Source organism: Cotesia glomerata, linkage group LG3 (assembly GCF_020080835.1).
Source record: "Cotesia glomerata isolate CgM1 linkage group LG3, MPM_Cglom_v2.3, whole genome shotgun sequence".
Classification (NCBI taxonomy): domain Eukaryota; kingdom Metazoa; phylum Arthropoda; class Insecta; order Hymenoptera; family Braconidae; genus Cotesia; species Cotesia glomerata.
Genome location: NC_058160.1, coordinates 4,593,694 through 4,610,347, shown reverse-complemented (window position 1 = coordinate 4,610,347; position 16,654 = coordinate 4,593,694). Strand labels below are relative to the sequence as shown.

At 27.2% G+C, this 16,654-nt stretch overlaps 1 protein-coding gene across 4 annotated transcripts in view; it reads left to right on the top strand.

Annotated features, from left to right (window-relative positions):
• LOC123260754 (small conductance calcium-activated potassium channel protein) overlaps window positions 1–16,654 on the top strand; it is a 230,617-nt gene that overhangs the window by 107,565 nt on the left and 106,398 nt on the right. The window contains exon 1 of one of the 4 annotated variants that reach the window (XM_044722046.1): window positions 3,160–3,342. The exons of the other annotated variants lie outside the window; for them this stretch is intronic. Within the exon in view, the coding sequence (XP_044577981.1) occupies window positions 3,271–3,342 (72 nt within the window). The 5' untranslated portion in view covers window positions 3,160–3,270. Of the gene's footprint in view, window positions 1–3,159; window positions 3,343–16,654 lie in introns of those variants that run through there. 4 annotated transcript variants of the gene reach the window in all.

Sequence of the window (16,654 nt, the reverse complement as noted above, 5' to 3'; positions counted from 1 at the left end):
AAAATACTTTGAAGCCACTATTTTCCTAATATTTTAAAAATTAAATTTTTTTTTGTTACAAACAAGGACCACTTTGACACTATTCTGTAGATTATTCAAAAGCTGTTAAAAAAAATAAATAAATGATTATTGTGTTTCATATTTATTTTTAACTAAACCATTAAATATGTTTGTCAAAATATTTTTGAGCGCTACTGTATTTACACAAAATAATCTAACATCAATTGAAAATTCTCAAAATTTCTCATTCCTCAAAGAAGAAGTCATACTCTAATATTCATGCGTATAAATTTCCATTATTCACAAGTGTAATACACGAAAAAAATGGATTGACTTTACAATGTATTGAATAACATTATTCAGAATAAAATGCGGCGTCATTTTTTATGGAAACTAAAATTAGGTTAGACTGAGGATCGTTAGAAAAACTGGGGTATGTAAAATAACGAATAAAGCTCGATAAGAATGAGAATGAGACTAAGAATAAGAGTAAAGAGAAGAAAACAAGTCAATGAAAAAGACAGAAAATACGACAATGAAACGGCATATTAATAATCCTATAAACTTATTATATACATATACAATGTATGTAATGTAATGTAATTGTATTAAATTTATTCTAGTTATTTAAGCCTAATTGACTTTATTATCATCCTTATTTTTTTATTATTACAAATATAATAATGGCTACAATATTACGGATGAAGTAAAAATTCAATTAGTATTAGTACAAATAATAACTAATTGAAGCACAAAGCCGATGTTGGATTTTATCACAATCCGGATTAGGGATTAGAAACTCGGAAACAGGATATTAAGTTTTGGAATCGTTTGTGAATAATAGATAATAGTAAATAATTAACCCAATGATAAATAAATTGACGGCTTTTGGAATAATATGTATGCGCATGTTTATGCAAGCTTAATATAAATATATATTAGTCAGTTCAATGAATTTTGCAGTATTATGTAGTGTTTATGTATTTAAAGTTGTCACCAAAGCTATCAATAGAATTCTCAGTTAATATAATAGTTGACAAATTGCATTACAAACTCGCATATATAGTAAAATAATAAGCTTATAATGTATATTTATTTAAAGAGGGAGAAATAGTACACATAAAGAAAAATTTCTTGATTGGAGAACAAAATTCTTGGCTCAAGAAAATTTTCGGGTGCCTGAAGGAAGACCCAAATTGTGTTGGCCGAAGTAAAAATTTTTCTTGAAATTCTATTCTTGGTGGAAGTAATTTTTTCTCAATCCAAATTATCATAAATACTTGATACAATAAATTTTTATATTTGATCAAGATTTTTAGATACTTTAGGGAAGCAGCGCCACCTACTTTAGCTAAGAAAAAAATTTTCTCACCTTGAGAAAATTTTTCTCTTGAATATTTGATACCCATTTTATATTATTTTAGCGTGCAATTATACATATTGAATGAAAAAAAATTGATTCAATATTATTTGATCTTCCCATTTAACATGTTAATCAATAAAAATATTAATGAAAATTTACTTCTATCGAGATACTTAATTTTTTGAAGCAAGAGAGAAATTTTTTCAAGACAAGAAAATTTACTTCTATCAAGAACTAAATATTTTGAAGCAAGAAGCTGAATTTTCTCAAAACAAAAAGATTTTCTTGACTTAAATAAATTTTCTTAGATCAAGATACGTACTTTTTAAAGCAAGAGAATTAATTTTGTTGGAATAAGTGAAATTTCTTGTGTCAAAAAAAAATTTATTTTTCGCTCAAAAAAATAATAAAGAAGAAAAATATTTTCTTGGCTCAAGTGAACTTTTTTTTCTGTGTATCAAAGTATTCGTTTTTATAAAAAATTTGATTTGACTGAATTTTTGAAGCGCACTTCTTTTTAAAGGTTGAAAAAAAAAAAAAGTGGTTTTTAATTTCTTGAATATTTATGAGATGAAAAGCTTTACAGAGTTTCTGCAATCGAGCGAAATTGAAAAAGTAAATTTTTTTATTGAGTGTCATTGAATTATATGCGTCAAAAATAATTTTTTATTCCACAAACTAAATTCCGTTGATGTTAATTAATTTTACCGACAGATTTATTAAAATTATTGCCTTTATAATTAAAATAAAATGTAATAAAAACTGAGCAAAAAACAATGGAAAATTCTCAGCTGATTTTTTGACAGTGTAAATTTTCTGTGAGATAACTTCTTAGTGCATCTGCTGACAAATGAGAAGCTTATACCTTTTTCAGAGGGTTTTTGTGTCTAAACCGCACCGCAGAAACTACTCTGCATGTCCCTATGAAATTTATACTATACCAATAGACTGAGCATACTTACTTTGGAAAGGTTTTTGAGTAAATTCCATTATCCATATCCCATTTGAATAATTATTTTCTTATGTAAAATCGTCATACGTCCACCGATGAATAAAGAGATAGGAACTTTTTTTTATAAACCTTTACCGCGAAAGCCACTAGACATATTTTTGTGAAATTCACGCTATTTAATTCGTTGATCGATCTAACTTCCAACAATGCTTGAATATTCTATCACATTGCTTATTAATTTTACCCTCAATCAGAGTTACTTTAACCTTTAAAGCAACCCTTATAGTTACTTATTATATACATTATATCTCAGTATATAGTACAGTCTTTTTTTAGTTCATCATTATCATTAGATTCCAAACTATAATCCACTGCTAATAATGTACCTAGAAAAGAATTACAGACATGTAATTATGTTTTGACAGTTTTCATGTTTTTTCGAATTTCTCAACTTTCATAAAAATTTTTTAATTATTTATCTATTATATATAAATCGGATTTAAAATTTTTTAGATAAATTTCCATTAATTTTTGATAAGAAAAAATTTCAATTTTCATAGAAAAATTAATGATAATTTAATTATAAAAAATAAATTCAAAAAATTTTCATCTTAAAAAGTTCTGAATTTTAACAAATTCTTAATCACACATTTTTTTACAACAGCATTACAAACAAAAGTATTTATTCATTACTAGGTAGTTAACTTAGTGAAATAAATAAAATAATCAATAATTAGCTATTAAATAAAATTAAATATTAATAGTAATAATAAAAAATAAAAGACAATATTATAATTTATAAATATTATTTTAGACTGCCATATATAAAATATTATTTAATTAAAAATGCATTTAACAAAGTGTTCGGTTAAATTAAATGTTATTAAAAATCTAACAGACAGTGATGAACACAGTGTTATTTATTATTATAATAAACAATTGATATTTATGAAAAATGGCAACGCAGCCCCTAATTCCACCGATTTCACCTGAAAAAGGTGTAGGTGACCCAGATGAAACGCCAAAGGTAAATTACATCTACATATATTTCGATATATATCATTTTCATTTACTAAATGTTTTTATTAAATATTAAATTTAACCACCCTTTATATTATCTGAAATTAACTTCGATATTTCGAGAGAAAATTAATAGAAAATAAAATTTTCATTTTAATCGAAAATATTAAAAAAAAAAAAAAGAAAGGGAGAAAGACAGGCGATGAAAATTGAAAATTTCAATTGAATAAAATTATGTACTTCACACGTATAATGTTATAATGTAATACTACACCTAAAGAATTAATGATAGGTTAAAATTTATTGTAACAGTGATTTTAATTTCCGCGGTGAATTCGAATACCAATACTTTTATCTCATCAATATACTTTTTACTCAGCAATTAAAGATTAAAGAGCGTTACATGATTTTTAAAACGTGCATTGTCTGTATTTTATTTTTTATTTTATTAGAATGGAAACTAACTGGTGGTCTTACCGCAGAATACAAAAATGAGAGAGTTCAACAGCGACACTTTTAATTTTACGGTCTGAGTAAAATATATAAATTTTACGTTTTACTGTTCGGAATCTCCAGTTAATAAATTTAATGCCATGTCGATGTAAACTCTCTGGTGATACATTAAGTCTCTAGTTTATAAACTTGTGACGGAAACAATTTTCAAAACGTTAAAAAATTGCTAGAAAACTTATAAAATATTCAATTTTTGGTATTTGATTATCGATTTGGCATAAAATTATTATAATTTTCTTGTAAAAGTGTAAAAAAAAATAAAAAACAGTGATTCGAATTTTATGAAATTATTTTTATAAATAAAATATACTTTAAATCCGGATTACAGATTATACCAAATTCAGTATATTGTTATTGTTATAAAATTATTATTATTATTATTATTATTATTTTCGTTTGGAAATCTGAATTTTACATAAAATTTATAAAAAAATTTTCTTCTACACGAATAATTTCATGAGCAATTAAATCCTAATTTTATTAAATTAATAAATCAAACGTCTAGTTTCAAAATTGATTATCACATCAAATCTCGGTACAGAAAATTCTAAACTAATTAACAAGCTATTCATCGTACAGTCACAACATTGATTATGATACCCGACAATCAATTTTACAGACGACAGAGTATATAAATCAAAATCAGTTGACTTGATGATAAAATTAGTTGTAATGATTTCAAGGCAGAGTACTGCAATAACTGTAAAAAAAATAAAAACCACATTTTAATTTTAATTACTTGGAACGTTGCGATTACATCAGGCGAAGAAGGGTTAATAAAATAAATGTTTATTGAGGTAAATAAGTTTCAATGGGAGATCGAGTCTAAATGTTTCTGAATTGCGTCATTACATGGAGAAAGAAGGGTGTTTGTTCCCTTTTAATGTCTTCCATGTCCGTATTTATTTTCAAACTTTTATTGCCCTAATTTTCATTACAATAAAGTACTTTTTTACTTTTCGACGAATCAAATTCATAAGATTATCTTCTTTTTTCATGTTTAATTATGAACCAATAACGATTGAAACAATCTAAAATTTTTACTTTTAACTTAGTGTACATTACCTATGGTCTCATCAGTACAGTGATTATCTGGAATGTTAAAGAAGCATAAACGGGGACACAGCAGAATAGTTAATTTTGAAGAATGGGGATAGGATTGTATGGTTGCGGGGAGAAGTAACGAAAATAATCACATGACGTATTATGCGTTTGTCCCAATAATAAAAAAAATAATTTGAGTTTTATTTCTAGTTTTTTCTTCAGAATAATCCGATACATGGTATTTTTAATATACCAACAGAATTTCGGAATTATTAACTTTCTCGGATATACACTGATAGAAGGATTTCTTAGTATTTAAGAAGATTTCTTTGTATTTAAGAAATCATTTCTTAGTAATTAAAAAACATTTCTTAGTATTTAAGAAATATTTTTTAAATACTAAGAAATGATGTTTAAGAAATGATTTCTTAAATACAAAAAAATCTTTTTAAATGCTAATAAATCCTTCTATCAAGGTAGTTTTTTTTTTTTTTTCCAATGTTTGATCGTAAAGTTAATAGCTTTATTTATTTATTTATTTATTTATTTATTTATCCATAGATTTATATGCCAATGCTTAGCCACATGGCAAATTGTACAATATCTAGTATAATTAATGGGTAATAACTAAAAAGTGTAATTAAGCTTTATACATGAAATTTTTGAAATTGTCTCTCGACTCAAGAGAATTTTAAAAATATTGACTCAACAAAAAATATATATATCAATAAAAAAAAACAAACTCCGGATGATATCTTTCTGATAGCAAGAAGTTTAATTATAGAAACCCAGTTCACAATGAAAATAGGCCCGTCAAAAAATTTTCCTGATTCTTTTAAATTAATGTTTCAAAGTAATAAACAATTTTTTTTCCGCAATAGTAGAAAATAACGTTAGAACATATTTTTTAATATTTTGAAAGCTTTCAAAAGTAAAAAAATTTTGTTACTTAATTTTTGGAATAATCTCTTTCGCTCCGCTCTTCCCTATCGATACAAATGAAGCAAAAATGATCAACTTTGGAGTTACCTTTTTATGATAAATATAAATTAACGAAACGGCATTAAAAGAACTCCAAAAACTTTGATATAAAATTTAATTACAACTCACAGCTAATATCAATATAAAATCGAGCAAGCCGCACATTTATTGAAAGCAATATCAATTGTGCCTTTGTTCACTATAAAGCTATGCATTTATATTACACTCAAAGTTACTTTAGAGGACATAAAATCGCGGTCTCGTTTTCTCATCGTCCTTAAGAGACCATGAATAATCAGTTAGCTTTGTTCCTGATCCCCGTAGTGGTGAGGAAACAGCAAAGATCACACTACTCTTTGTCTGTTTCAATCAAAAGTGCATTTGCATCATTTTCCCGTCACATTTTACGTTATTAATTTTCGCTTTCGTTGAACTTGAAGAATTCTTAATATTTTTCTCATCTAAAACAAAATTTATTTCTGGTTATATTTTTATTTGCATCAATAAAAGTATGAATATTAATATTGGTTTTGCAGCAGAAATTCGCATATTTCTCGGAATTAAATGCCTGAAAAATTCACAGAATGCAATAACACTGTTTTTCGTCGCAGCACATGCGATACATTAATACTCATACTTTTCCGTGGAGCATATTTATCATGTCTGTCTCATAATATATGTCATATTGCAAACAAGCGCATAGATTTTTATTTTATTTATATAAACTTTAGTAAAGACATTTTTCTTGGATATAAACTAAAAGGTATTTGTCATCTGCTCTCGATAGCCGTGGAAATAATCGAATTGGTAGAATGAAAAAGTTTCCCAACAGAACTTAAATTACTTTTTAGTCAATGCTTGTTATTATCAGAAATGAACCAAGTTAATAAAAAGAATGGAAAAAAATATTTAATAAACCTCAGCGAAAACAGTTTTGTTATTATTATTATTTTTTTTTTTCAAATTGGTATGGGTGCTGGGAGTATTCAGATATCTACTTATTACTTTATTACTTATTTACTTTATTACTTTACTTTTACTTTATTACTATACGGAAATAATTTTTCATCAACCTGGCACTTGTATTTGAAAAAAAAAAAAATATTTTTTAATATAAAAGTTTTTTAAGATGAAGAAATATGCCTTGTTGAGGGCTTATTTCGTTCTATAATGAAAATAGTTGACACATTACTGACACTTTCTATGATTTTGAGACTTATTCAATTAATTAAATCGTTAATTTCAATAATAAATATATTATTTATAATTTTTAAGACCTTTTGATCAAAAAAATTTTTAATTTTTATTCCAAGTAGAAGATTTTTTCATTGAAAGAAAAAGTGCCACTAATGGGGTCTTTTACCTTATTGTTACTGTCAAATTTACAATTTTAGAAATGTAGTTTTTGCATTCTAAAAACAATCAACTGAAAATGTTAATTTTCCATTAGGAAACAATTTAATTTCATAATGCAATAAATGAAAATTTAACATGTGAAAAAATTATATACTATAAATTATAAAAAGTTTTATACTTTTATTTCTAAAACTATATCAATATAGTCTTTAAATATTAAAAAGTAATAATTAAAATTTTAGATTAAAATTCAATTTTTGAACATAAGTGAGTTTTTGACTGTATATATTATACTCATCTATTTTTTAATTTTGTAGAAAAGATGAAATAATGATAACTAAACATTTTATGAGAAAAATTATTAAAATCTAAAATGCCAAAAAATAAATTTAAGAAAAATCAATCCTTTTTAAATTTATCTAAATTTTCTTATTATACTGCTCGATTGAATGATATATATAAGTATTTATTCAAGTTAATCTTGAAGCTTATAATGAATCTTGAAAAGTTATGATTTATAACCACCATCCAATTTAACTTGTAAAACTTTTGTGACCTTGTAATTGTCTATAAGACTGTTGAATCTTATGAAAGATGTAAATTAACTCAGAAAATTGTTTAACCTTGACAAGCTAAGACTAAAACACAACTTCAAACGCTTCGCGTTGTAAGGTGTGTAATAAACAGCACAACCTAAAAAAACGGAAAAATTTTTTAAAAAATCTCTCTTAAAGTTGTTAAACTGAACCGATGTTCAGTTTATAAATCAAATACCTCTCAATAGAAAAGTACTTAGAACTTGTTAGTAGCGTACAAAGTGGTAGATGATTTAAGATGAGCGTACTCTACTAAATCTTCAGTGATAATAAAGCACACTCGCTTTGCGCTGGGTTTGCGCGATTCTAAATAATCTATTAATCCTTTAAAATTATTTATTATGCACTTAATTATCAAAATAAATCGATTTTATGTTATAAATTTTAAATCAAAATCGGAGCACAGAGTTAAAATTTCTTGGTAGTAGCTCTTGGCTACTCCATTTAGTCTAGCCTTTTCCGGTTCTGTTAACTTTAAAGGATCGATTCGTTCCAGAAGCGATTGTATTGCCAAAATCATAAAGATTAAATTTCCGTTGTCTTAAGGAATAAAATAAAAAACGATAATATAGAGTGAACAGAAATAAAGAAAATAAAATCCAGTAGGTTGAACCAGTCTAGTGGTTTCTTTATATATATATTATATATTGTAAAACTAGTATATCGTGATACTTTTGTGTTGACCTCAATTCTTTTAAGCACGATTACAGTGTCACGTGATTGTCAAAAAAGTATAGAATAAAAAAATATCCCAAGCTCATTTTATTTCCTTTTATATGTTTTTGCTGTAACTGAGCTTTAGATGGCATGTGTTATGTGCAATGACAACGGTATCACAAAATTTTTATTTGATATGCGTATCAAAAATCTGGGTGGCTTATTAATGCGTTAAAAGTTGTAGGACTTTTAAAGTGTAATAGACCGTGAAGTTGGGTTAATTGTTAGAAATAAACAAAATATCTATACTAATAAATGGAGAGCCGGTTTTTTTGTCCGGTTATACTGCGAAAACTATTGAACCGATCGGAATAATACTTATATTATAAGATGCAGCGTGTTTCGGAGAAGGTTTTAGTATATGATGTGGTGGTGGTTACTTATCCGGAACCTATATTTTTTTGACTTAGAAATAATGAATTTTTATTTTAACTAAATTTATTCTATTCGATTGTCATTTTTTTAAAATAAATTTTTTAATTCTATTGGTTATGTTTATATACTAGGCAGATTTCTTCACTTATGAGACCTGCAATTTCTTTAACTGAAACTTTCAATGCTCATTACAAATTTTTAACTTCCCGCTAAGAAAATCTCAGATTTTCAAAAATCGGGAAGTTATTGGTTTTACCCCGTTTTACAGAAATCGAGTTTTCATCAGATCTCGACGTTTGAAGGTCACAGGAAGCTTCCCTGACTATACCCGCGAGGGTATCACTATGTCTGTATGTATGTATGTATGTATGTATGTGTGTGTGTGTGAGTGTGTGTGTGTATGTAAGTATGTGAACCTCTCATAACTTTTGAATGGCTTGACCGATTCGATCGCGGTTGGCGCTATTCGAAAGGGCTTGTCCAAACTTAGATTTTGGATATAATTTGGACCGATTCGGACCAATAGATTTCGAGAAATCTAAAATAAACTGTAAAAAAAAATTTTTTCAAAAGTGGTTTTTTTGGATTAACTTTCGAACGGCTTTATCGATCAACTTCAAAAACTAATCAGCTCTTAACCTTGAAAAACCACGTCGATCGCCGCTAATCCAGTCAAAATCGGTTGATTCATTCGAGAGATATCGTGCAGGAAAGAAAATCCAAAAAAGTGTTTTGCCCTCCGGGCGGAAAGTGGCAACTTTCGTCCCGCTGCGCTAAACTAAGTTGCCGCTTTCCGCCTTCGTCGGACAAAAAAATAGTATACACTCCTCGGGAAGTAAATAAGAAAGCCTCAGATCACATGTTTGTTGACCTCGGCTTCGCCTCGGCCAACAATTACATGTGATCTGAGACTGCTACTTTACTTCCCTAGGTGTAATATACTATTTCGGAATTACTCCGAAATTTATAGTTTGATCAATTTTAACTTAAAAATTTTTCAAAAGGTTTAAAAAACTACGTCGAATGCCGCCAACCGCGTAAAAATTGGTTCATTCATTCAAAAGTTATTGCGGTTCGAAAACTCAAAAAATAGTGTTTTATCAAACTTTTATTAGACTTCTAAGCTCGAAGAGCTCAAAAGCATAGAAACGTTATCATGTTTGAGCTCGGAGAGCTCAAAACAACACATAAGCTGTATTTTTGAGCTCGAAGAGCGCTCAAAAACGGCATAAGTGCAATTTTAAGCCTCCAGGTACGGAATTAGCGGGAAGTTGCAGGGATGGCCTTCAGGGTCAACCGTTTTCCTAATTTTTTTTTTGGTATTGAACATTTCGATTGATAAATTTCAAATAATTAATGGAAGTGAAATTATTTTTTGATCTGTATTTTTTTATTTTTCCATTTTTTAAAAAAAAAATATTTCAAACTAAGAAGTTAAATCTCTCGAATCAAAAGATTGCTGTGGTATTAATCCTTTTTTTAGGGTGCGGTTCGATCAAGGTTCGAGACGGTCTTGGGCAAATTTTCTATTATTTTTAGTTTATTAAAAAATTTATATTCTCAAGTATTTACATCTAATAAAATTATACTCTACTTATTTTTTGTAAATGTAATTACAGCGTATAATGAACCTTTAATATTCACTACCTGTTTCTATTAAGACTGAAGTACAACAAAAAACCTCTTGTACTTCATTAATATCTTGTTGTCCCAACCTCAATTATCCTGGTTTAAATAGCAATGTTCATGAATTAATTATTTAAATAATTACGTGACTTCTTTAATTGTTCTATGATAAAATTATTATACTTCATAATTATTATTATTTGCCCGAAGTTTTGATGGAATCAAAGCTTCTGAATAATTCAAACCATTACTAACTTTTAAAATTAAATTAATGACAGCAAAATAGTCCGAAATATTTCTGTTTACATTTGCTAAAATATTAATTTCTGTTTATCTCCGGGGAATATTTGTAAATATTAAAACAAACTATTTGTGAGTAACAATCAACCTTCGTTAATATTTATTCACGTTTCATCCCAACAACCTCATTTAGTAAATTTGTCCAATTAATAATCAATCCAAAATGAAATTAGTAAAATATTTAGTTCAAAATATTCATGCAAAAAATGAATTCGATAAAAGAAATAAGGTAAATTAATTTCCTCGTGAAAATTCATTGAAATGCTTCAACGCGCTCCCAATATATCTAACAAAAAATTCATTATTAATTCCACTGTTGGTTATTTAATATTTATATTCACCGGTACTTAAATAAGTTTTTTTACTCCAATAAAAATTTATTATAGACGTATCGTGAGTAAAAAGTAAAAATAAAAATTGAATAATAAATTTGAATTGAATGAAAGTGAAGAAAAAATAAAAAAAAATAGAAATAGAAAGAAATGAATGAATTAAAATGAAAATGAACAAGTAATACGACGCAAAGGGAAGCTTTTCAAGAAGTACAAGTAACACAAGCCTGGTAATTACGAATACCAAAGCGACGCGAGTCTTTAATCAAGGGGATACCCCATGGGCAGTGTAGAAAACAACAAACGACTAAAATTGAACTGTCTCGCTTTTTATCTTTCTTTTACTTTTTTTCTCTTTAACTTTAAGTATGTATACATATACTCATATATTCATTGCACGTTTACGTGCATGCTTACAACAGATGCTCATATTTTTTATTATATATTACATGCACACATATTTTAATCATGCACAATTTTCAATTTTTTTACATTAATTTATTTTTCAAATTTTGGTCTCATTTTGCACGCCTCATAGCGCGAAGCGCGTGAGGTTGTGCTTTATACTCGATTCGTCAAGGTCAAGCAATTTTGTGATCTTTAAATGCCTCTATCACAACCATATTACACTTATACAATGATATAAGTAGATGTACACCGAAAAAACACTTAAATTAAACTATCTTTTACTTTCTGAAATCATTTCATATTGCTATTTAAAAAAAAAAAAACGTTTTGAAAAAAATTTTACGTGGACGTCCGGATGTCACCCCATTTTGGATGTACCAACGATTACTTCTGAACAAATTGATATTTCAAGACCGGACCTTTTTTATTAGTTTAAGAATTCGATGAACTGGGTCCGTATTTCATATCAGTGGCCTAGCTTACGTATTTTTTTTTTAATTGAATTTTTATTAAAATTCACTACGATACAACCGTACAAAGCCAAACGAACTTTTCTTATTTGTCACGTGAAAACTATGGCGCCACTTGATAAAGCTAGATTTTTTTAGACTGCGTGCGCATATGACAAGAAAAAAGGGCGCCGATATTTAAAAAAAAAATAAAAAATAATCTGTAAAAAATTAATTAATTATAATTTTTTTTTTAATTAATTAAACAATTAATTTTTTTTTTTTAAATGAATGAACGTTACGAGGCGTGCACTTTTGGATTTTCCAAAATTTTTTTGTATTTTATTATTATGCGTATGTGTTTGATGAAGAAAACTATTTCTCTTATAGTTTATATTAGCTAAAAAGACATACATTTAAAATGAAAATTTTTTAATATCGAGTATTTTGTCGATATTGATTCAAAGCGTCGTTACACGCAAAAAATTTCCTGATAAAGTAGAAATAAAACTCTCTGAAACGTAATACAGGGGGTGAAATATGATAATCAATATCGAGTACACGAAGTACAATTTTCATGAAGAACATGATATGGCAAATCTTCATTTTTTGATAATCCTACATTTTTTTCAAACTGAAAATTACTAAATAAAAAAAAAAGCTGGTGAAATATTCCAATAATAATAATTTATTACAATTTTTGATTTTCCAAAAAAAAAAAACTCAAAAAGCATTTAACGCTTCAGATTTCATTAGAAATGAAAAGTTTGAAAACATTGAATCATTATATTTTATTATTATTTTTTTTAACTAATTATTAATCATGTTTTCCCAAAACTTTCCTCTAAATTAGTCTTTCCGGCGCTTAATTTATTTGCTCTTAAACGAACCCAATACAGCTTAAAGTAGGAAAGTGGTTACTGCTAACATAAACTTTTCTGAGTAATTGGCATTAAACAAACAAGATATACATTAATCATCTATTTCCAAAGGAAACTATTTCGCGACCGAGAATTTACTGCCCCCGGCAATTATTTCGATGTAAATGCACACCCACACACACCTACACACTCTATTATCAAAACTTGCAGCCGAATTTTATTCAAAAAGAGCTCATTCCTCCTCTTTGATCGTATCTGATTGAGAACGCTTTTATTTGCTTAATTAAACGTGTGTTAGTTTTATTTTATTTCTTGAATTTTGATCCATTTAAATTTTGCTAACCCACCAAAATAGATTTAATCGTTTGGCTGATGCTGGATTCTAAACTCCCTTGGTGAAAATTCAGATTCTGCAATCAACGCGCTCTTGTGTCTCTTCACCTATGCGTTTCACAACTTCTCTACACACAAAGCCGATACGTACATTTATGTACATATACACCTCCACTAAACTATCACTGAAATTTTACTGCACTATTCTATCCATATATATGTATATGGCACATCTCTTCTCTTCTCTTCTCTTCTCTTCCCTGGCTGTTTTGTGTCGCCCCCATAAGCTTCCACTGCACCCCCAGCGGCATTCTCCCTTCCTTTTCATTCACTCTATCATGCTCATTCCGTCAATTTGTGTATTCCCTCATCAAGTTTATTGATTTTCGTAGTGAGAATTTCGTTGTTTCGTGATTGAACAAGTTAATTGTCAAAACATGTACTAAAAACGACCAATTGTTTTCACATTTTTTTCATACTACACTTCAAATGCAAATCTTATGTTTGTCATGTTTTTTATTCGCACTGAATTTTTGTTTACATCGTATTTTTTTTTCGTTCTTCTATTCGTACATACATCCGTACAGCAGAAACTAAAAACTGCAAGCCGTCATTCAACAGTTTATTTTTTATTTTTATTCTAATAAAACTGAGTGATAGCAATTTCCTACGGTTATTCAATTATTTTTTATTAATTGCCGGGAAGGCAACAATCACAGTGTCCTACAAACAATATAATAATTTGGGTTTATTTTTATAAAAATTTCGGGATTCAAGCGAAGACTACTTGGAAAAAAAATTGTAGGAAAAATTCCAACTATCACATCGTAATCCGGGACTATACATTTAAAATTAATATCTTTATGATTTTTCCTTTTTTTTCGTGTATGCTTTGAAAAATTTCATAAAGTGAATTCTTGATGAAAATATGAGAAAAATAAATAACTTATTTTTTATTATACGTTCATGATAGAAAGTATTGAAACAATTTTTTTATTATTTAAATTCCTAAATTGTAAATAAATGCACACTGAAAAAAAAAATTGTTTCATTCAAAAAATTCACAAATATAATCAAACAAATAAAAATGGTAAAGAGAAAAAATTGGCAATTCAAGAATTTTAAGAATTCAACATATCTTTTGACTATTTTCAAACATAATTCAATATATTTCGCCCAACAATTTCTTTATTGTGGTAACATCGATTCAAGACATACCAACTTTCAAGAATACTAACAATCCTCAAATTTTTGTTATTTTCGGCATTATTAAAAATAATAAGGAGCCTCAAAAATTTTTATCAATTTTATAGAATTAAGTTTTTTTATGACCAATTCGCTTGCATAGAATAAAGTTAGTATAGAATAAAATTAATAAAGTTAATATACTTTTGAACCAAGAAAATCATTTTGAAGAATTTTTTTTGTTAGCACTAAAAAAAATTAACTTTCTACTTTAATGAAGATGATGAAGTTTTTTTAAATAATTTTCTTGGTTCAAACTGTTTTCTCTTGTGTCGTTGATTTTTTTTTTATTTTTTTTGTCCAGTATGGAGTAAAATATAAAATTTGTTGGTTCAACTGAAATTTACTCAACTAAAATTCACTTAAATAAAAGAAATTATTTGGTTCAGAAATTTTTTAATTGACTCAAGACAAAAAATTCTTTAAAATACTTTTTCTTTATCATTAATATTTCTCTTGAATCAACTTTTTTTTTTGTTTTCACAGTATAGGAACTACGAATAACAGAATAATCCAGTTATAGAAGTAGAAAAAAAAGTAATCAATAGTGTTTCATTAAACTTGTGACGTTTATTGATTTTTGGGTGTTTGATTCTGACAGCCTCGATAAAAAATTCGTTTATTCCAAAATTAATTATCAAAAATTCACAGTAGAGGCGGCTATTGTTATCTATTACTAAAACAAAACATCGTTTTATTTTTTTTATCAGGAGTTTAATTTATTTATTGAAGATTAAACAGATGAGTGTGCATTTGAGCGTGTATATCATGCGGTCCGATTGTTGATATCAGGATTTGCTGTCATATGACAAGCGCCATATCTGCCGCTGATGAAAAGTGGCTTTACGATTCAGATACTTTAAAATCCTGTAATTAATTATTTTTACGATAAAGGAATAATGATGTCATGTTACAATATTTTGAGCGATAATGCCGCGAAAACTGAAATAACATTGTAATCAATTATCCTCAAATGAATAAATACATAAATAATTAAATGCCAATGACAAGGTGAAAAAATAATTGGCTAAAAAAGTTCAACCGTCATTTTATGATAAAAAAAAATCAATACGTCATTTTTGTGGAAAGAAAAATAACATCGACGCGATGATTAATTTTGCGGCAACAATTGATAGAATCTTGTTCGGATTCGTGAAGAAAAAAAAAGTAACATATCAGGGATAGGACTGATATGAGAAGAATAAGAAAACGTACATAAAAGCCACCAGATTACTCCTTAGTTGCCATGACTACGGATAATCTCTTCATATTTTTTATTTTAATATTTTCCATGTTTAGTTGTCGATCCAATATCATGAATAATTTTGCACTTCGTCTTTTTTTTTTCTCTGTAAGATAAATCACATTCATTTTCCAAACTTCGACTCTGATATTTCACTCTGTAATCATCAGAAAATGCAACCATAAAAAAAAAAAGACAATGAAAAATCAATTGCGATTGCGAAAGATTGATCAAAAAAATCCTTATTGTAATAATATAGGTAATTTTTATGCTAAAAAAAAATTTATTTCGGTTAAGAAATAGTATATTACACACCGTGGAAGGAAAGACATTCCAACCCACATGTAAAATTGTCTCCTGAGGCGAAGACTCTTGTCAAAATTTGACTCTTGCTTGACTATATAAGTTGAAAAAAAAACTGGTTGATTAAAAAATATTCGTCATTTTAAAATTTTTCACTTCTTTGAGATACTCAGTCCAAAATAATTCAAAAAATTCACTTGCGAATCAAAAAAAAAAAAAAAAAACTTGAGGATACAGTAAAAAAATTCTTTATTTAAAAATTTCACAAACTCAATAAAACACACTCATAGAAAGATTTCTTAGTATTTAAGATTTATTTGTATTTAAAAAATATTTCTTAGTATTTGAGAAATGTTTCCTAAATACTACACAGTAAAAAATTTTTCATCATTGTTTAAAGTGTAAAAATGTTTGTGTAGAATTTAACATTTTAGTATGTTGATTCAACACAATAGAGTGTTGATTCAACACAAATTGTGTAAAAAAAGTCATCAACACAAATTTTTGTGTTAAATTTGACGAAAAATTTTTTACTGTGTAAGAAATATTATAAATACTAAGAAATATTATAAATACTAAAAAATATTTCTTAAATACTAAGAAATATTTCTTAAATA